At 45.3% G+C, this 21,726-nt stretch overlaps 1 protein-coding gene across 2 annotated transcripts in view; it reads left to right on the forward strand.

Moving 5' to 3' along the window:
* Positions 1-21,726, forward strand: part of LOC120313891 (intermediate conductance calcium-activated potassium channel protein 4-like) — a 34,936-nt gene that overhangs the window by 8,746 nt on the left and 4,464 nt on the right. The window contains exon 2 of one of the 2 annotated variants that reach the window (XM_039356279.1): positions 13,909-14,004. The exons of the other annotated variant lie outside the window; for it this stretch is intronic. Within the exon in view, the coding sequence (XP_039212213.1) occupies positions 13,909-14,004 (96 nt within the window). The remainder of the gene's footprint in view (positions 1-13,908; positions 14,005-21,726) is intronic. 2 annotated transcript variants of the gene reach the window in all.

Consider the following 21,726-nt stretch of genomic DNA (forward strand, 5'->3'; position numbering starts at 1 on the left):
CTTACTTTTTTCACCACTGAATTTCATTTTGCTAGATAGCGCCCAAGTCTGTCCAGATCTGTGTGAATAGATGTGTGTGAATAGATGCGTGTGCATTTAGTGTATATGCTTGTGCATAATCTGGGGAATGGAATTTATTAGTTTAGATGCAGTAAAAAAAAAACCAGAACTTGATCCTTTCTTAGCCTGAACTTGCACGTAATGAGGAAATCCTGAAATGAAGACTATTTCGTAAAATAAATACAGCAAATGGGACTTTGTGGGCTGCTGCTGATTTGAAGCAGATCTCAGATTTTTCCTTCAAACTGGGGGAAGGGTAGGGTGCCCACACTTCTTTTTCCCCAAATTTTCACAAACATTTGGAGAGCCAGATGAGATGTCAAGTTAGATCTAGCTGAAAGCTCTACAGAACAGCCAAGGAGAACTTAACTTGCTAATTCTGCAGACATTGCAAAGAATACAATGACCAGCATCCTTCATCATTGGCCAGGTTGGCTGAGATTTCTGGGAACTATAGTTTGGCAGCATTTAGAAACTCACATTTAGGGATTCATTGATCCCTGAATTCTATGGGAAACTTTTAACAGTGTTGGAAATCTATTGTCTGACTGGCTTCTGGCAAGATGAGAGATTCTGAAGCTGTAATGTCACCTGGTTGCTCCTGGGGAGGAAAGCTATGGCAAATCTAGACAGCATACTAAAAAGCAGAGACATCACCTGCCAACAAAAGTACGCATAGTCCAGGCCATGGTTTTCCCAGTTGCAATGTATTGCTGTGAAAGTTGGACCATAAGAAAGGCTGAGTGCAATATAAAAAAAAAAAAAAAAAGAAAGGCTGAGTGCCAAAGAATGGAGGCCTTTGAACTCTGGTGCTGGAGAAGACTCCTGCGAGTCCCTTGGACTGCAAGGCGATCAAACCGGTCAGTCCAAGAGGAGATCAATCCCGACTGCTCTTTAGAAGGAAGGCCAGATCCTGAAGTTGAAACTCAAGTATTTTGGCCACCTAATGAGAAGGAAGGATTCACTGGAGAAAAGCCTAATGCTGGGAAACATTGAGGGCAATAGAAGAAGGGGACGACAGAGAATGAGATGGCTGGATGGAGTCACTGAAGCAGTAGGTGAGAACTTAAATGGACTCCAGAAGATGGTAGAGGACAGGAAGGCTTGGAGGAACGTTGTCCTTGGGGTTGCGATGGGTTGGACATGACTTTGCAACTAACAACAACAACGTCACCTGGCGGCGATATTTACAAAAGCAACTATGCCTTCATGCCTGGTTCATGCAATATGCTGTGACATAAGCTGCCTTTGAACCCCTTAAATCTGAACTAGGACTGAGCCCGTGTTCATCTGGATTTTGCATGAATCTGTCCCCATTTCTCTTCTTTTTGGGGTGAGGACATCCGAAGGGAGATTGGCAGATGAAAGGGGAACATGTGGATCCTCCTTCTTCTCCTCAAAATAGAAAGGCATTCCCACACACCCCAAAATCTCAGGCAGGGCTTGATTTGCACTCTTGTGGCTACCATCCTACCTTTTTATCCCATGCCCCATGGACACCACTATGTAAATATATCCCTTTTTTTTTAATTCTAGGGTGCCATCAAGTCAGTGTTGACTTCTAGCTACTGCCTAGACAAATCTCTGCAGATCTCAATAATGGTTTGGTGTTGCCTCCTTCCTAGAGCTGAGAAAGAGTGACTGATCCAAGGTCACCCAGCTGGCTTCGTGTCAAAGGCAGGATTAGAACCAATGGCCTCCTGGTCCTTAGGCCAATATCTTAACCACTACACCAGCCTGGCTCTCTGGCTGGGTCCCTAATTCTCCAGCAGCAAGATCTGCTTGCAGAAGTTGAAGACCTTGAGAGATGGTGAGCCTTTGGGTGTGCACCATGGGGCCGAGAGTCCCTCTGCAGTTCAAGTGTCACTGCTGGGTCACACTCAGTTGACCTTTTCAGTCTAGAAGTCTGTTGCAATTTGCATTTTGTCTTTGCAAGGAGGGTCAAAAAGGAATTAGAGAAAACTCCGACCCGTTGAGTAATTCCCAGCAAAACTCAGCTTAACATGGGTGGTTCCAAGCAAGTTATCGCAAGTTGTTGCAACCGCTCAAAATATAAGAACTGAGAATAGCAGAGTAAATATGAGATAAAACTAACATGGGATTGGTTTATTTATTTATTAGCTAATTCCTGCCCTTCAGGGATCTGACCGGGCGTCCTTATCCAATGGCGTATTTTATTTTCAACTAGGAAGCAAAAGAGAACAATTTTTTTTTCTGCATGCTGATCTTTCCACGGCCATCTTCCTCCCAATCTGTGCCTTAATAATAACAATCGTAGTCATAACAATGCAACGTTACCGCTGCTGCAACTACAGATAGCCCTCGACTTACGACCACAATTCAGCCTAACATTTCTGTTGTTAAGTGAGACATTTCTTAAGTGAACTTTGCCCCGTTGCCACAGCTGTTAAGTGAATCACTGCAGTTAGTAATCCGCTTGTTAAGTGAATCTGGCTTCCCCATTCCCCTGGTATAGGTCACCAAAGGGATCACGTGCCCTTGGGACACTGCAATCGTCGCAAGTACATGCCAGTTGCCAAACATCTAAATTTTATATCATGGGACCATGGGGAAGCTGCAAAGATCATAATTGTAAAAAAAACGGTCATAAGTCACATTTTTCAGTGTTGTTGTAACTTTGGCGGTCACTAAATGAACTGTTGTTAAGTCGAGGACTATCTGTGCAATAGGATGAACAAGATTTAAAACGATAACGACGACAACCGCTACTTCAACCGGTGGTCCTCGGCTTACAGCAAAAGCTGGGCCCCGGGGTTTTCATTGCTAAGCAAGGCAGATTGTTAAGAGAGTCACGCCTCATTTTACGAATTTCTTTTGTCACAGTGGTTAGGCAAATCATTGCGGCTCTTAAGTGAAACATGCGATCATTAAGCAAATCTAACTTCTCCTATTGGCTTACAAGACGGTGGCAAAGGCAAGCAAGGGTAGTACCAATAGTAATAGACGCCTTGGGTGCAATCCCAAAACTACTGGAGCACCACTTGAACGCCATCGTTGGCATTGACAAATTTGCCATTAGTCAATTGCAAAAGGCTGCCTTACTAGGAACTGATTCCATTCTTCGACAATATTTGTAATACCATCAAACATCCACATCTGCTTATCCCAGGTCCTGGGTAAGGACTCGATAGGTAGATGAAATGCCAAATCCAGTCTGAACATCTGGCTGACTGTGCAATGATCAACAACAACAACAATAATAATAAATAAAGGGACCTTGGAGGTCATCTACTTCAATCCCCTGTTCAGGAAGGAAACCCCTATACCATTTCAGACAGATGGCTGTCCAGTCTTTTCTTGAAAACTTCTAGTGTTGGAGCATTCACAGCTTCTGGAGGTAGGTATCTGGTGATCTGGTTGATCATGTGATCTTGGGGTTGATGCAGTGGTCATAAGTGCAAGGACTTTTGAAGAAGAGATTGGACAACCATCTGTCTGAAATGGTCTAGCCCAGGGGTAGGCAACCTTGGCTCTTTTATGACTCGTGGACTTCAACTCCCAGAATTCCTGAGCCAGCCTGGCTCAGCATGGAAACCTCTCCCTTTTCCCTCAGCATGGCTGGCTCAGGAATTCTGGGAGTTGAAGTCCACGAGTCATAAAAGAGCCAAGGTTGCCTACCCCTGGTATAGGGCAAGGGTTCTGAACCCTTTCTTCACCACAGACCCCTCCTTTAAATAATTTTTGTGGCCCCGAACCACCAAGACTTAACTCAAGATTTAAAGCGCAACATTTCTTCAAGCCTACGCTTGACAGCCCCCCAGGGGTCTGCGGACAACAGGTTGAGAACTACTGGGATAGGGTTTCCTACTTGAGCAGGGGGTTGGACTAGAAGACCTCCAAGGTCCCTTCCAACTCTTGTCATTCTGTCCTTATTCGGACTGGTAGAACATCACTTTTTTCAGTGCTGTTGTAACTTTGAACGGTCACTAAATGAATGATTGTAAATCGAGGACTATCTATAACGTTATTATTTCTGTAGGATAAATAAGATTTCATTTAAAACCGTTTGGCCCCAAAGCTGTAGCCTGGAGGGCCACAGCGTGAGAGGAACAAATATTAAAACTTTTCCGGTTGCTCTGTGGCCAGTATTGAGCAAGTTGGCTTGAAGTGAAAGAATTATGCAAAGTGGTTGTGCGTTTTGATCCTCACCAACCCCGATATCCGGCTTGTTTTGGCAGAGTGCCCCCATGATGGGGTGCTGATTACCAGCAGCCACTTCATCCACTCTGGTGCCTTAGGTGTGAAATGGCAAGCAAAGGAACGCTGAAGCGTGCAAACGCCGGGCTTCACTATCCCAATTTCTTGGGAACCAGCTGCTGTGTAACTTTCCGTTCCGAGTGTGCCAGCTTCACATTCAAAACAACCCATCGTGAAAAGGGTGCCGAGGGGAGGCAGTTTGGGACTTTAATTCCCACAAAATATTTGGCTGCTGGCCCAGAGATCAAGGAAGCAACAAAAGCAAGAACCAGGATATGTGTGTGTGTGTGTGTGTGTGTGTTTGTGTGTGTGTTTCCTCCTGGCCAGTAAGCAAAACCTGCAGCCATATCTTGCAGGACCTGTAATAAGAGCGGCCCAGACGATGTTCCTGCGTTTCAGGACATTGCAGGGACAGATCCTGCATTCATCTTAGCCTTAAATCCCCTTAAATCTTGCAGTGATCAGCGTGTGACAAACCCGGTCTGGTTTGTCCAAGCTGTGTGCCAGAGAGAGGAGGAAGAAGATTTCCTGCGGGGGCCATGCACAATTGCTAAATGCTGTCCTTGCTTTGGATTGACAGCCCCCAAAAGCTTTGAGGAAGCATCTTGAAGGAACTTCCTTGTTTCGGGCTACCTGTGGAATAAAAAGCAATATTTTGTTTGGGAGTTGGCGGATTGCACAATTTCTCAACATCTGGCACAGAACCAGGGGCCATATCAGCTCAGAGGTCTGCTCTCTGCCCAACTGGCTCTTCCTTATTCCGGACTGCCAGCTCCTTGCCTCTGCCTAACCATTGGCAAAGGGCGCCGGTCAGCTTCCCTTGATTTTTTTCCTGACCTTGGATCCCTTCTGGGTCTGCTTTGGTCTTCTCTCCTCCTTGTTTGGGAACACGGTGGAGAAATTGCCGGAGACGTGAAGGAAAGCATTACTCAGAAATTCTGTAATCCAGACATGTCAAACACAAGGCCCGGGGGCCAGAGGCGGCCCACGAAGCCATCCTGGAAACAGTGAGGGAACGGCCCCCACTGCCTTGGGCCTGGCCCAGGCCGGCCAGGAGCCAATGTACAATTTTGTGGTGGCCATCTATGCTGAAATGCATTCAGTCTTAGCTCCACAAGGCCGTCTGGAACCAGCGAGGAACCAGCCCCTGCCGCGTCAGCCCCACCCCCTGAGTGCATGGTGAGGAGGTGTCACCCTTTGTGAGGAATGAATGAATGGACCATGCCTTGGTGCTTGCCCCGGTCCTACACCCTTCTGCCAGAGACCCTCAGATCTGAATCTAGATGTCTTATTCTCTTCCATACACTCTAGTGGTTAAGTCCTTGGGCCGGGATTGGAAGAGCTAAGTTGAAATCCCTTGCAAGATTGGGGTTGCGAAAATAAAACAGGAAGGGTAAACATTCTGGGCTCCGTGCTCCTAATGAATGGATTTATAGATGGAACTTTGCAGGGTTCCAGATCTTATCTTGGGAAGCTACGGTATTTCCCCCTCCGATTATTCCCTTGTTTCTTAGCACAGAGGGGAAAGACAAATGGGAAAAGCTGTGCTTGATATTGCTAAGAGCTCTCTATCAGGAAACACCTTTTTCTCCTCCCCCCCTTTTTTATTTTCTTCTCCAACCAGTTCTGGCACATAATTTGGGTTGAAGGAACAAGTATGTTCTTCTTGTTTAGGCACAATTGCTCCCTTCATGGCTAGGACTGGAGAAAAAAAAATAGTGCAGCTGGACTGAAGTCAGGATAAATACGAATGTGGATAGTCTGGTGACAGGTGCTAACAAGGCAACAATCCTCAGTGGTGGGAACTTCCCTCTTCTGGCAACGGTAGGAGCGAAGAGGATCCTGGGGCTGGCTAAAAGGGATAATAATAATAATAGTAAAGTTGGAAGGGACCTTGGAGGTCATCTAGTCCAGGGCTTTTCAACCAGTGGTACAGGTACCACTTGTGGTACATTGGCACCTAGCAGGTGGTACGTGACCATCCTAGAAAAGTAGTGGGGGAGGGGAATAAGCTGAACCGGTGGCAGCACCGCACAAGCCTGAGCGAGAGACGGCTGGAGTTGCAGGGCTGTCAGAGCTCAGCGGAAGCGCCAGGATCAGTGCCAGTCTCCAGCTGGAGCTTGGTGCTGATCCTGGCACTTCTGCTGAGCCCAGAAGAAGCGCCGATCAGCTGGAATGTTGCAGCATCTCCAGGGTTTTGTGATATACATCCAGATGCTTGGCAACTGATTCATATTTATGACGGTCACAGTGTCCCAGGATCATGTGAAGTGACCAAAACCTGCTGCAACCACCCAGCAGACGGGGGGAATAAAAACCAAACACCCCCCCACCCCACCCCCACTGCCAATCCTCAACAGAAATGCTCACAACAATGAAAATCTCAGACAGGAGGAAGAGCGCCGCCGGGCGGGCAGGCAGGTGTCTTGCTCGGCTAAGCACATCATTGTAGTTGTTAAATAAATTTGTAGCTGGCTTCCTCCACTGACTTTCCTTTTTGTGGAAAGCCAGCTTGGAAGTTACAAACCGTGATCACATCATTGTGGGCCACCACAACTGTCGTAAACACTTCTGGATTTTGATCGTGTGACCCTGGGGATGCTGGAACAGTTAGTAATAGTAATAGTAGTAAAGTTGGAAGGGACCTTGGAGGTCATCTAGTCCAACCCCCTGCTCGGGCAGGAAACCCTACACCATTTCGGACAAATGGCTGTCCAGTCTCTTCTTAAAAACTTCCAGTGTTGGAGCATTTACTGCTTCTGGAGGCAAGCTGTTCCACTGATTAATTGTTCTCACTGTCAGGAAGTTTCTCCTTAGTTCTAGGTTGCTTCTCTCCTTGATGAGTTTCCACCCGTTGCTTCTTGTCCTGCCTTCAGGTGCTTTGGAAAATAGCTTAATTCCCTCTTCTTTATGGCAGCCCCTGAGCTCACTGAAAAGGTCTCCTTCCCCTCAGGCTAAAACACTCCCCACTAAACAACAACATCGCTCAAAAACATTTTTTTACCTTTATCTTATTCATAGACACTACCTATATCAAAGTTCCTCAAACTTTCCGGTTTTGCGGACCGGCAGGGGTGGGTGGGAAGGAGGTGATTCCATGCAAGTGGCTGGCAAGTGTGCAACCACGCAGCTCCATTTGCGTGAGAGGCGGGCACACACTCGCCTGCTGCACTCGCTGCCTGCTTGCACAAATGGAACATGCATGCTTGCCCACTGCTTGTGCAAATGGGGACGCACACACACACACATGCTTACGCACTGCTTCCCTGCTCCGGTTCTGAATGCGGGCCGGAGGTTGGGGACCCCTGACCTACCCATATTTCCCTGAAAATAAAACTGGGTTGGATATTAATTTTTGCTCCAAAAGACGCATTAGGGCTTTTTTTTCCCAATTAGATCTTAATTTCGGGGAAATACGGTACTAAATGCATCCGTCTGGATGAGGATCTTAACGGGGGCTTATTTTGGGGATAGGGCTTATATTACGAGCATCCTGAAAAATCATGCTAGGGCTTTTTTTTCCAGCTAGGTCTTATTTTCAGAAAAACAGTTGTTGAAGAAAAAGCAGGTTGTTCCTGCATATCTGCATAAAACACCGATACAAATTAAAACTACAAAACAGGCAAATTTAGAGCCTTATAAATTGTCCGTGGCAGGATTGCTAGCAACGAATAGGGAAGCCCTTTGATGCTAGAGTGGGGTTTCTGCTGACCTAAAAGCTTCACTGCTGCTAGCCTCTCTTTACACAAGACCCATATGCTGCCCCCAGAATCATTGGGGACACCAAGCCACAGATGTTGCTGTGCTTGGAGAGAAATGGCAAGAAGGCAGAGCCTGATAATTAGTAGTACTGTGATTAAGAAACCAGTTTGGTGTAGAGTAAAAGATGCCAGACCAGGAAATGGGAGGCCCCGAATTCTAATTCCGCCTTAGGTATGAAGCAACTATGTGACTTTCAGCCGGCCCCTCTCTCTGAGAAGGTGGTGGAAATTCCCTGGGTGACTGTGGGCCAGTCTCTTAGCACAGGGGTCCCCAACTTTGCCAACTTTAAGACTTGTGGACTTCAACTCCCAGAATTCCCCAGCCAGCCATGCTGGCTGGGGAATTCTGGGAGTTGAAGTCCACAGGTCTTAACGTTGCCAAGGTTGGGGACCCCTGTCTTAGCCTAACCCAGGCTAATGTTGTAGGGAAACCGGAAATGGAAATAGATCCAATAAACCACACAGTCTCACTTAGGTGTGCTTTGACAAAACCTGCTGTGTATGTACATAAGCATGTGCATATGTCTGTATGATGTATGTGTGTTTGTGAGTGTGTGTTGTACAATCTTTTTTGCCACAGTTATAGAGCATGGTGGCTTGTGTGGTTTGGACGCTGGGTTGGAGTTTAGCAAGCCAGCGTTCGAGACCCTGTTGCAGTAGGATGGGGTGAGCTCTCGTCCTTCGCTTCAGCTCCTGCTGGAGACATGAGCCATCCCCCAGGCAACGGTGATGTCACCAGCTAATCCTTTCAATCCGGAAGTACCTCAGCGTTTCTGACACAAATGCCATGTCACAGTTCTTAAGCGAAGCACTGCAGTCATTAAGCAAAACAAATGGTCCTTAAGTGGATCCAGCTTCCCGCATTAACTTCCCTTCCTGGAAGCTGGCTGGGAAGATCAGAAATGGTGATCCCGTAACCATGTGCATTTATGTGTTTATATGGTGAACACAGTTAATTATCTTGATTGTTTATCTCTGAAGGTAAACATATTGCAATAATATTTATTAAGGATGTTTCTCCCCTGCTGCCATGGCCGTCCTTCAATATCCAGATTCAAAGTCCATTGTTTTTTATTTTCTTTTCCAAATCAAACCTGAGCAATGCCACTTCTTTAAGGCTGAACAAACCTTGTCCTCAAGGACGTACTTGTGCGTTTTTTTTTTTATTAGCTCCTTATCATCCTCAAAGGGGAATTACAGGGATCCCGGAATCAAAGTGGTACCTCCTTCCCTGGAAACCACAAAGAGGCAGATTGTAAAACTTTTCCAAGGAAGGTTTTATGGTGCTATCCTACAGCAATATAGCTCTATGTATTATGTACTATGTTCAGAGTTATGGCTTGAGGGCCAGGGTGGACAGGCTTCACTTGAAACAGGCCGCTTTTTCTAAAGAACACTTGGCTCAGGTGTCAAGGTGGTTTATCTAGGTGAATGTCACGGCAACAGGAAAACACAATCATAGATTGGGTCTATTGGCACAGCCTTACTCCCTCACCTCATCTGTGTTTGAGGTAGCAAAATTTAACTCCTTCCATGCAGCAAGGACGTTAAAAAAAAAAAGCCTGGTCCTTAAAGACAGTATTTCTCAACCCCAGCATGGCTGGCTGGAGAATTCTGGGAGTTGAAGTCCATAAGTCTTAAAGTTGGCATGGTTGAGAAACACTGCATTGAAAGAATAAGAGAGGCAGGTCAAAGAAGCTACAACATTAGACATTGTAAGAGAAAAACCTGGTTACTTTATGGTGGTCAAAAATCAGAAGGAGCTTTGTTTTCAAGGCAAAAGTTTTCATGTGCTGCAGCCTCCCTCAGCAGCTACATAAAATCTAACTGCTCGTGCATCTGATGACATGAACGGTACCTCACAAAAGCTTCTGCCTTCAAATAAACTTGGCTACTCAGGAAAGATGCGTCCAGATTCCTGATTTTTGGCCATAAAATGCGGCTGCTGCATTTTGAACTACACTGTTGACTCAAATTTGAACATACTCAGCTTGGACACACAGTCTTTAGCAGTGGTGGGATTCAAATATGTGAACAACCAGTTCTCTATGTGGATGCCGCTTCTGGAAGTCCATTCTGGGCCTGGGCAACAAAAAATTAGCTACCGGTTCTGCTGAACTGGTGCAAACTGGCTGAATCCCACCACTGATCTTTAGGGATAAAAGACTACATTTACGTTGCATGGAATGTGTTGGGAGCTGCATATAAGAGCAGTCTTTGATTTACAACCATGCTTTTAGTGACCGTTTGAAATTACAATGCAAAGAGCGACTTATAACCGGTGCCTAGCTCAAGACCACTTTAGGAGAATTGTGGGAAATTAAATGCCTATTTAATTTGGCTATTTCCAGTCAGGGCACCAGGCCAGGTGTTTTGTTTGGGTATTTTTTTGTTTTTGTTTTTTTAAAAAAGGGGAACACCGAAAGTCTCATGAACGGCCCGCGGAGATCCTAACAGCTGCTGCAGGATATCTGATCTTGTCCCAGATCCAAAAAAAATAAATGGGAACCAAACATAGATCTTTCAGCACGGACAAGGTGTGATCCCTGCAGTGAATCCCTTGTTAATAATCTTTTGTTTAAACTGTGTGAACAATGACTTCCTTCTGTTAGCCTTGAACTTATCGCCATAGCGTTTTTCTTGAGTTCCAGACAACTTCCGCGGCTGATAGCCAGGTATTGAATGTGATTGGTGAATTCACCTACCGTATTCCCTCCAGCAAGGTGCCAGAGTGCAAGGGTATTGTGCGAGGCTAATTCTAGTGGGAACACATTCCACTGGTGGGGTTTCTTCCATTGGCAGATGGCTGCAGCTGTGCATTTAGTTATAGTTTTTACAAGTGGATTTTCAAGGTGCACCTCAATTTTTGCGTGCACTAAAAGATCACAACAATCCTTCTCCATCTCCTTCTTTCTCCTGGTCTTTACCATCTCTTTCTCCTTCTCTCTTCCTCCTCTTCCTTCTCTCTTCCTTTTCATTCTGTTCTTTTGTCTTATCCTTCTTTCTCTCTCCCTCCTCTTCCTTCTGTTCCTCTTTCTTCTCCTTCTCCTTCCCTTTCCCTCCTCCTCTCTTCCTGCTCTTTCTTTTTATCATCCTCTTCCTCTCATCTCCTCCCCCTCCTCCCTCTCCTCCTCCTCCTCCTCCTCCTCCTCCTCCTCCTCCTCCTCCTCCTCCTCCTCCTCCCTCAATATAATCCCCTTAAACATTCTAATTTCTCCAGAACTCGACCATGAAAAGGGCCTACAAATGTCATTACAAAAATGGCAAACAATGGGTTTATATAAACCTTCCTCAACGTGACGTGTTGCGACGTATCACAACTCTTTTTGCATTGCCGGCAATGGGGTGGGTGCAGTTTTGGTATGATGAAATCAGCCTGCAGGCCGGCAGTTTGACACCCCTGGCATAGTGTGAGGTTGGGGAAAGCTGGGCTCCACACATCAACTTCCAAAGGTCCACATCCCCCAAAACTGCTATTCAAAAAAGACTGACCTAGCAGAATCGTATGTTGTAGAAGAAAACAGCTATTATGGAAACCTTTGAATGAAACCCTGCAGAATTTGCAGGAATGTATATGCAATGCACAACTTTTTTTTTTTTAAAAAAAAGATTGCTAAAACAGGAACATCTTTTTCCAAGCCATGGCAACAGCTTTGAGGGTCTTCTGGCTGTTTTTGCTGGACATGCCTCTGCTTACCTTCAAGGAAAAAAATATGGTTTCCTCCATTGCTTATATCCCCACGTGGGCAGGAAGAGCTTCTAAAACTGCTGTGTCACCTGGGGGAAAAATTATGATTGTTTTTTCAGGAAAAGATGCTTTATGCACATTCCTACACATTTCTGCAGCCCTTATTTAATGGCCAGAAGGAACATGGTGGTCTCAGTCCCCTGTTCAAATGGAATGGAAGTCAAAATAGCCATGGGGAGACTTGAAGGCATGGTTCTTCTCTAACCATGATGGCCAAATCTGGCCCTAGGTTCTGCCTCAGTTTACCTGTTTTTCCAATAAGCAACCAAGATCATTTAAAAGCAATTTATTAGAGTACTCTGATAAAGTACAGTCTCTCTATGAGAAAGGGGAAATCTCAAGAAATGGATTACATTTACTTTTATAGTTAGCAGAACCAAGAACTTCAAAGCAAACCTGGATTGTGTTTTTTTTTTAGAAAGAGACATGACACCTGTTCAGTTACATTACAGCAATAATATATGAGCATAGCCCTAGAAAAGAGCATTGTATTCTGACGAAAAGTAAAAGAAACATTTGCAAAGTAAAAACATCAAAATGGGTAAGATAACATTCTCAGTGCTTCCCAAGGTTGGCTGGACTAATTTATTTATTTATTTATGAGACTTATATACCGCTTTAAGTGCAAGCACTCTCTAAGCGGTGTACACCAGTAAGCAATGTATATATATATATATTTACATTGCCCCCAACAATCTGGGTCCTCATTTTACCTACCCCGGAAGGATGGAAGGCTGAATCAACCTTGAGCCGGTGAGATTTGAACCGCTGACCTGCTGAACACAGTCAGCTAAAGTGGCCTGCAGTACTGCACTCTAACTGCTGCGCCAGCTCGGCTCCTCTGTTTATGGGGGCTTGAGAAGAACTAAACATGAAACAATTACCTACAATGTATTGAATGCTCTCCTGCCAGTCCTGGTTTCTGAAAGAGAAGCTTTTTCTTGAAGGTTAAGGCTTATGGGAAATTAATTGCAATACCATTGAAAATAAACAAATAAATACAACCCCCCCCCCATGTTAGTTAGCCAGTGCAACAGTACTACAAAAACCGTGTTTTCAAGGACATAGCACAGAAGCGCTGCTTGAGCAGGGTCTGTATGATTATCTGGGACACCACAGATCCTCTTCACGACCTGTTTTCCTTGTTACCTTCTGGGAGGAGCTTCATGGTATCCACAGCAGAACATCCAGATTCAGCCATAGTTTCATTCCATACAGCATTAACCTTGTGAACTCTCAAGCGTCCTCCTTCCGTTATATATTCAAGATGGACAGTATTTAATATTTATTTGTTATGTATATGTAGGGGTGTGGGTCTATATATATGTTGTATATAGTATATTTTTAGGGTGTGTCATGTATGTGTTTCACTCTGAGAGCGGGCAACTAAATTTCATTTTTGATGTGTGCCGTTGTGCCCACAGTAAAAAAATGACAATAAAGGTTATCTTATCTTATCTTATCTTATCTTATCTGATCTTATCTGATCTTATATCTTATATCTTATATCTTATATCTTATATCTTATATCTTATCTTATCTTATCTTAATAATAATAATAATAATAATAATAATAATATTAGAAGGGACCTATTGCAAAAGGCGGCCTTACTAGGAACTGCTTCCATCCTGCGACGATATCTGTAATACCATCAAACATCCACATCTGCCTATCCCAGGTCCTGGGTAAGGACTCGATAGGTAGACAAAATGCCAAATCCAGTCTGAACATCTGGCTGACTGTGCGATGATCAATAATAATAATAATAATAATAATAATATTAGAAGGGACCTTGGAGGTCGTCTAGTCCAACCCCCTGCTCAGGCAGGAAACCCTATACCATTTCGGACAAATGGCTGTCCAGTCTCTTCTTAAAAACTTCCAGTGTTGGAGCATTCACCGCTTCTGGAGGCAGGTTGTTCCACTGGTTAATTGTTTTAACTGTCAGGAAGTTTCTCCTTAGTTCTAGGTTGCTTCTCTCCTTGATTAGTTTCCATCCGTTCCATCCATTCTGTATGGCCCTCAAACCAAAGGCAGACGTCTCAAACCTTTGCTGGTTTCAGGCCCACATCCTTGAGGAGTTTCCTTAACCCATCTCTTCTCTCTTGCTCTCCTTTCAGTGGTTTGCTTATGCCTTCATGACCAAGTGCCTCATCACCCTCTCTACGGTGGGATTAGTGATCCTGATCCTGGCGTTTCACATCAAAGAGATCCAGGTAACTATAAGGGGGGGTGATACCGGTGGCATCTATTGGGAGGTTTAGTGACTTTTTAATTGAGCTTTGGTGGCATGGTGGTTAGAATGCAGTTCTGCAGGCTACTTCTGCTGACTGCTGGCTGCCAGCAGTTCGATTCTCACTGGCTCAAAGTTGACTCAGCCTTCCATCCTTCCAGTAAAATGAGGACCCAGATTGTTGGGGTCAATAGACTGGCCCTGTAATCCTCTTAGAGAGGGCTGTAAATCCCTGTGAAGCAGTATATAAGCCCAAGTGTTATTGCTATTTGTTGAGTGTTTTCCATTGCGTCTCTGAGTCTCATCTCAAAGCTTGGAATCCAGTATGAGCTACTGACCCAGGGCAGCTTCTAAAGCAGGGGTTCTCAACCTTGGCAACTTTAAGACTTGGGAGTTGAAGTCCACAAGTCTTAAAGTTGCCAAGGTTGAGAACCCCTGTAAAAATCTAAAGGTTTCTATCAAGCAGCACAAAATAAAATAAGGAGCAGTGAACTGGGGAGATTTACCCAACAAGGGTTTTCCATCCCAACAGCTACTGTAGTTAGATGGGCTCATCCCTTTTATGGGTTTGAATACCATCTGTTGCCTTTTATGAACCCAGAAAACCTCCCATCTCTGCTGTGGAGACAGTGTGCAAAAAGGAATGGTTATCAACCAGGTTGGTTTCAAGGAGAAAAAACAACAATTAGGGGTGACATGATAGCAATCTTCCAATATTTGAGGGGCTGCCACAAAGAAGAGGGGGGTCAACCTATTCTCCATAGCACCTGAGGGCAGGACAAGAAACGGATGGAAACTAATCAAGGCGAGAAGCAACCTAGAACTAAGGAGAAACTTCCTGACAGTTAGAACAATTAACTCAGTGGAACAACCTGCCTCCAGAAGCAGTAAATGCTCCAACACTGGAAGTTTTTAAGAAGAGACTGGACAGCCATTTGTCTGAAATGGTATAGGGCAGTGGTGGCGAACCTATGGCACGAGTGCCAAAGGTGGCACTCAGAGCCCTCTCTGTGGGCACTCGTGCCGTCGCCCCAGCCCTAGGCCATCAGCTGGGTTTTATAAAACCTTTTTGCTTTAGGCCTCCGCCGCGTGTGCAAAAAAAAAAAAAAAGGTTCAATCAGTCAATTTCAACTTCTCATGGGAAAAAAAAGATTTTGTAAAGTTGGAATTGATTGATTGAACTTTTTAGTCCCACCCAGTCTGCTATTACCACCGCAGCCGTGCCCACCCAATGGGCCACACCCACCCAATTGGTCACACCCAGCCAATGCGCCACACCCACCTGGCCTCTGAAGATGCATAAGTGGGTTTTGGGTTGCAGTTTGGGCACTCAGTCTCTAAAAGGTTCGCCATCACTGGTATAGGGTTTCCTGCCTGAGCAGGGGGTTGGACTAGATGACCTCCAAGGTCCCTTCTGACTCTGTTATTCTGTAAGATTCTGTACATTTGCCAATATAATTTTACACCTGGATGCAAATCTCACCCACCTCCCAATTTTGGCTTTGGCTTTTATTATGCCCCAGATGCTAATGCGTGGAAGAAGCAAAATTAGGAATACAGATAGTTCTTGACTTACAACCACAGCTGAGCCACACATTTTGGTTATTAAGTGAGACATTTCTTAAGTGTGTTTTGCCCCATTTTGCCACGTTTCTTGCCATAGTTCAGTGGTGGCAGACCTATGGCATGCGTGCCAGAGGCGGCACTCAGAGCCCTCTCTGTGGGCAAGCGGGCCATGCCCCGGAGATGGCAACCGTCCCTCTTCAACCAGCCGCCCGCTAACTCGCCGAGGTCTCATGTGGCTGGATGCATCCCAGCACCCATGTGCTCGCTGGCCTCTGTGTGCAGGGGCCGATGGTGTCAGGCAGCAGCTGCCCCGATCCCTGCCTCACCTTGCCCTGTGACAATGGCACCCCTGCCCTGCCTCGCCTTGCCTCACGTCTTCCTGCAGGACGAACCTCCTGCCCACTGCCCCACCTGCCAGAGATCCTCTGGATCTCCCCCAACCCTGCCCAGCCCCCACAGGCGTCCCTCCCCACGAGCAACATTGAGGTGATCACGCCTACCTTGGCCACACCCACCCAATCTGCCATGACCACCACGGCCACGCCCATCCAGTGGGCCACGCCCACCTGGCACCCGGCGATAAATAAGTGGGTTTTGGGTTGCAGTTTGGACACTCGGTCTCTAAAAGGTTCGCCATCACTGCCATAGTTGTTGAGTAAATCACTGCAGTTGATGTTAGTTACCCGGTTGTTAAATGAATCTGCCTTCTCTCTTCACTTTGCTTGTCAGAAGGTCGTAAAAGAGGATTGCAACTGCTTAAAATATAAGAACTGGCAATAGCAAGGTAAATATTAAACTAACATGGGATCGGTTTATTTATTTATTAGCTAATTCCTGCCCTTCAGGGATCTGACCGGGCGTCCTTATCCAATGGCGTATTTTATTTTTGACTAGGAAGCAAAAGAGAACAATTTCCCCCCCCCTGCATGCTGATCTTTCCACGGCCATCTTCCTCCCAATCTGTGCCTTAATAATAATAACAATCGTAGTCATAACAGTGCAACGTTACTGCTGCTGCAACTACAGATAGCCCTCGACTTACAACCACAACTCAGCCTAATCTTTCTGTTGTTAAGTGAGGCATTTCTTAAGTGAGCTTTGCCCCGTTTTACGACCTTTCTTGCCACAGCTGTTAAGTGAATCACTGCAGTTGATCAGTTAGTAACCTGCTTTTAAGTGAATCTGGCTTCCCCATGGACTTTGCTTGTCAAAAGGTCACCAAAGGGGATCACATGACCTTGGGATACTGCAACTTTAAGAAGAGACTGGACAGCCATTTGTCCGAAATGGTATAGGGTTTCCTGCCTGAGCAGGGGGTTGGACTAGATGACCTCCAAGGTCCCTTCCAACTTTATTATTATTATTATTATAACCGTCGTAAGTACATGCCAGTTGCCAAGCATCTGAATTTTGATCACGTGACCCTCCACAGTGGCGTCGTAACTGTGGAGAAATGGTCATAAGTCACTTTTTTCAGCGCTGTTGTAACTTCAAACAGTCACTAACTGAACTGTTGTAAGTCAAGGACTTACAAAGGTAGGTGGAGGGCAGTGTAGGATAATTATCCCATAAATCTGGGAGCTACTCCAGAAGGAGACCTGAAAAACAACAAACTTTGACCTGGGGAAGGGCGCGTTTACTTAGCCTATGTCTGCCAGGATCAACAATCTTCATTTTAATTCTGTCATAACAAAAAGATTGTTATGGGCAAACTTTGACATACTTTGCAGATGCCATACCTTTAATAAGAAATCTCCCTGGAAAATATTTATCTGAACTGCAAGGAGCTGGAAGTAATAGGTCTTTTATATGCACCAGGTGCAACCAGAATGATTAAAGGGGAGGAACAACTAGATAATTTACTCCAATCCCCCAAAATTGGATTTTATAAATTTATAAAGTCCCCCCCCACATTTAAGTAGATAAGTAGCTTCATCAAGAACAAATTAAGGCTGGATTTATCCTTTAAATGATGGCCCATAAGCTGCACTTTAGAAACTGTGGACACAGGTCCACAGAAAGATATAAATCCAATGCAACCAAACAACAAGTTAAAAAGTTTAAAAAAAAACCAAAAAAAACCCACAACCCAATAATCTAACTCTGTCCTTGTGTTGAATCATTTTCCCTGTCTGTTCATGTTAAAAATTACTTCTCTGTTCCAACATTTGTAAAATATTAGAGAACTGAGATGATTAAGATAACTTACTTATTTTAGTTATCTTAACTAAGATAATTTAAGTTGAGCTGGGCAATGTAGAAATGTAATGGATAGATAGATAGATAGATAGATAGATAGATAGACAGACAGACAGACAGACAGACAGACAGACAGACAGACAGAAAGATAATCAGCCAGAGTTTGGGGCAAGGGACAGTGTGTGTGGCACAAGAAATTTATGTGTTTGTTTGATTTCCACAACCGCCCATCTAAGCAATTGAGATATAGATGGGGCATTCTCTATTTGAGGGACAGTAATAGTTCTCCCCAAAATTTCAGCATCATAAAACCCCTTTGGGGAGTGCTCAGCACCCTTGTTAACAAACACTATTAAAAAACAAACAAACAGTAATATTAACTCTGCACCCGTCACCGTCCTCTAGTTTTAGCAGCCAAAAGTAAGGAGAAGTGTCTGCATTGACCACATACAGACAGTTCTTCTTAATAAATTCATTTATAAATAGCGTGCAGGGCTGGGAAATGCTCAACTGATCAGGCTGAAGTTGAGACTTATTCCTTCAGGGCTGACTGGCCAGCCCAGACATTTCATCTTCCCCATCTGCAGGGCTCAACTTGTCTTGGTTTGCGGCGGGCGAGCCAGCGACATTCGGAAAATATACTTCAGAAGAATTTTTTCTTTCTTTCCTGTGGACTGTTTGATCTCGTTTGTTGATTGGAGAGCAATATTTCCTGGCTGAGTCACCCAGCGGGTCCACCCAGTGACTGCCAAGCTGTGGCTGGTGGCAGTGACTTTGGCCGGCTAAGGATTAAAGTGCATTTATGCACAGTTCATTTGATGTGCATTTCCCCAACGTGCACTTTAGGCCCTTAAATCAGGGGGTATTTCATTGGCTGATAAGTTTGCTAACTAGGGCAGGGGTCTGCAACTTTGACAACTGGCTGAGGAATTCTGGGAGCTGAAGTCCACAAGTCTTAAAGCTGTCAAGGTTGCAGACCCCTGAATAGGGCTTCTCTGCTACTTCAAAAAAGTTGAAATGATTTAAATAAAGGAAATGTTTTAGAAACTTAAACGTGACTGAATTTAAGACAATGATGAAAAGAAAATGTTTTGAATAAGAGTCAAAGGAGACTAGATGACTAGAGGTGTTGAATGGAATGTTTAAAGATTAAAGATTAAATATATTCTTAATTATAGTTAAAAAGAATAAGAAATTCAGGAAATAAATACGTATTAACCTAGGGATATATATTTTAAGTAGTATGTTATTTCTTATGTTTCTGTACTTTTGCTCTCCTTTCTTTTTCTTTTCATTGTTTTATCTATTTCTTAAGAAATGGAACAGCTCCCTATTTATTGTTGGCAATAAAAGGGTTAAAAAAACCCACACGTTCACAAATCACGTAATAAAAGCAGAAAAGCTATTGCAATAAACACTGGGCTGCTGGAGGAATATTGAGCCCCAGTTGACCCATGCAGCTGAAATTGGTCTAAATGTAAAGCGAAGCCTGCATCCACAGCTAGACTTCACGGCTAGTCCTCAATTTACAACAGTACATTTAGTGACCATTTGAAGTTACAACATCACTGAACAAAGTGACTTATGAACGTTTTTCACACTTGCAACGGTTGCAGCATCCACTAGGTCAGGGTTAGGCAACCTTGGCTCTTTTCTGACTCGTGGACTTCAACTCCCAGAATTCCTGAGCCAGCATGGCTCAGCTTGGAGACCTCTCCCTTTCCCCTCAGCATGGCTGGCTCAGGAATTCTGGGAGTTGAAGTCCACAAGTCATAAAAGAGCCAAGGTTACCTACCCCTGTCCTAAGTCCTCCTGTTCTAGCGGTGAGCCTCCTAGACCAGGGTAGGCATCTTGGCTCTTTATGACTCGTGGAATTCTCCCAGAATTCCTGAGCCAGTGGTTTCAGCTTGCAAACCTCTCCCTGTCCCTCAGCATGGCTGGCTCAGGAATTTGGGAGTTGAAGTCCACCAGTCATAAGGGCCAGGTTGCCTAGCCCTGTCCTAAGTCCTCCTGTTCTAAGCGGTGAGCCTCCTAGCCAGGGGTAGGCCCTTGGCTCTTTTATGACTCGTGGACTTCAACTCCCAGAATTCCTGAGCCAGCATGTCAGCTTGCAACCTCTCCCTGTCCCCTCAGCATGGCTGGCTCAGGAATTCTGGGAGTTGAAGTCCACCAGTCATAAAAGGGCCAAGGTTGCCTAGCCCTGTCCTAAGTCCTCCTGTTCTAAGCGGTGAGCCTCCTAGACCAGAGGTAGGCAATCTTGGCTCTTTTATGACTCGTGGACTTCAACTCCCAGAATTCCTGAGCCAGCCATGCTGAGGGGAAAGGCAGAGGTTTCCATGCTGAGCCATGCTGGTTCAGGAATTCTGGGAGTTGAAGTCCATGAGACATAAAAGAGCCAAGGTTGCCTACCCCTGCACTAGATTATCAGAGCAAAATTTGGATGCTTGGTAATTGACTCATATTTATGACGGTTACAGTCTCCCAGGGTTACGTGATCCCCTTTTGCGACCTTCTGACAAGCAAAGGGGGGAGCCAGATTCACTTAACAACCGTGTGACTAGCTTAACAACTGCAGGGATTCACTTAACAATTGTGGCAAGAAAGGTTGTAAAATGGGGGCCACACTCCCTTAACAACTGTCTCACCTAGCGACATAAATTTTGGGATCGTGGTCATAAGGTCGAGGACTACCTGTCTTTGGCTAGATGGGCAGTTTTGTCTTCCTCTCTTGGAAGCCATCCATGAGGCGGAAGTCAAGACTTAACCATCAGCAGCATACAAACTGATTTTACTAATAATAAAGAAAGCTTTTGCACTCCCAGAAAGCAATCCAACAACAGCGTACATCTGCTTTGTAAAACCACTTGGCATTCAGTTCCATCCCTTATGTTGCGATACCGCAATGACACCTTTTGACAATAGAGGGTTTATTTATACGGATCTCGAGGGGGAAATTGCTCAACTGTTAGCTGTCTTGAATCACAGAAGCTCGATTCCAGAGGCAGGGAGCTGCCAAACGTTTGTGGACTACTACAAAGCTCTCTGACACAGACCTAGAAACAGGTTCCCATCCGTTCTCAGCCACAGGAGCTCCCTGAGTGACGTTGGGACAGTTCTTCCCTCTCTGCTCAACAGCCAGTGTGGGGTGGGGATGGTGAAGGTGCTGGACTAGGAATGGGGAGACCCAGCATAGACACTCCTTGGGTGATATTGAGCCAGGGAGTCAGTGAGGAGGTGTGGTGAAGGCCCTGGATGAGGAGTAGGGAGACCGAGATTGTAGCTTCCTGCGGGACTCAGAGCCTGACATGTTTCCCATCTTTTGAACCAACATGGAATAGGGGTGATGGGTTGGACTAGCTCAGGGGTAGGCCATCTTGGCTCTTTTATGACTGGTGGACTTCAACTCCCAGAATTCCTGAGCCAGCCATGCTGAGGGGAAGGGGAGAGGTTTCCAAGCTGAGCCATGCTGGCTCAGGAATTCTGGGAGTTGAAGTCCATGAGTCGTAAAAGAGCCAAGGTTGCCTACCCCTACCCTATACCGTTCCAGACAAGTGGCTGTCCAGTCTCTTCTTAAAAGCCTCCAGTGATGGAGCACCCACAACGTTTGGAGGCAAGTTGTCCCACTGCTTAACTGTTGTGTCAGGAAATTTCTCCTCAGTGCTAGGTTGCTTCTAGAATGAAGGAGAAATTTCCTAATGGTGAGAGCAATAGACTAATGGACTAGCTCAGGGGTAGGCAGCCTTGGCTCTTTTATGACTCGTGGACTTCAACTCCCAGAATTCCTGACCCAGCATGGCTCAGCATGGCAACCTCTCCCTTTCCCCTCAGCATGGCTGGCTCAGGAATTCTGGGAGTTGAAGTCCACCAGTCATAAAAGGGTCATAGTTCCCTCACGCTGGCTCAGGAATTCTGGGAGTTGAAGTCCACCAGTCATAAAAGA

This window comes from Crotalus tigris, unplaced genomic scaffold, assembly GCF_016545835.1.
Source record: "Crotalus tigris isolate CLP2741 ecotype Arizona unplaced genomic scaffold, ASM1654583v1 scf7180000018816.262180, whole genome shotgun sequence".
Taxonomy (NCBI): domain Eukaryota; kingdom Metazoa; phylum Chordata; class Lepidosauria; order Squamata; family Viperidae; genus Crotalus; species Crotalus tigris.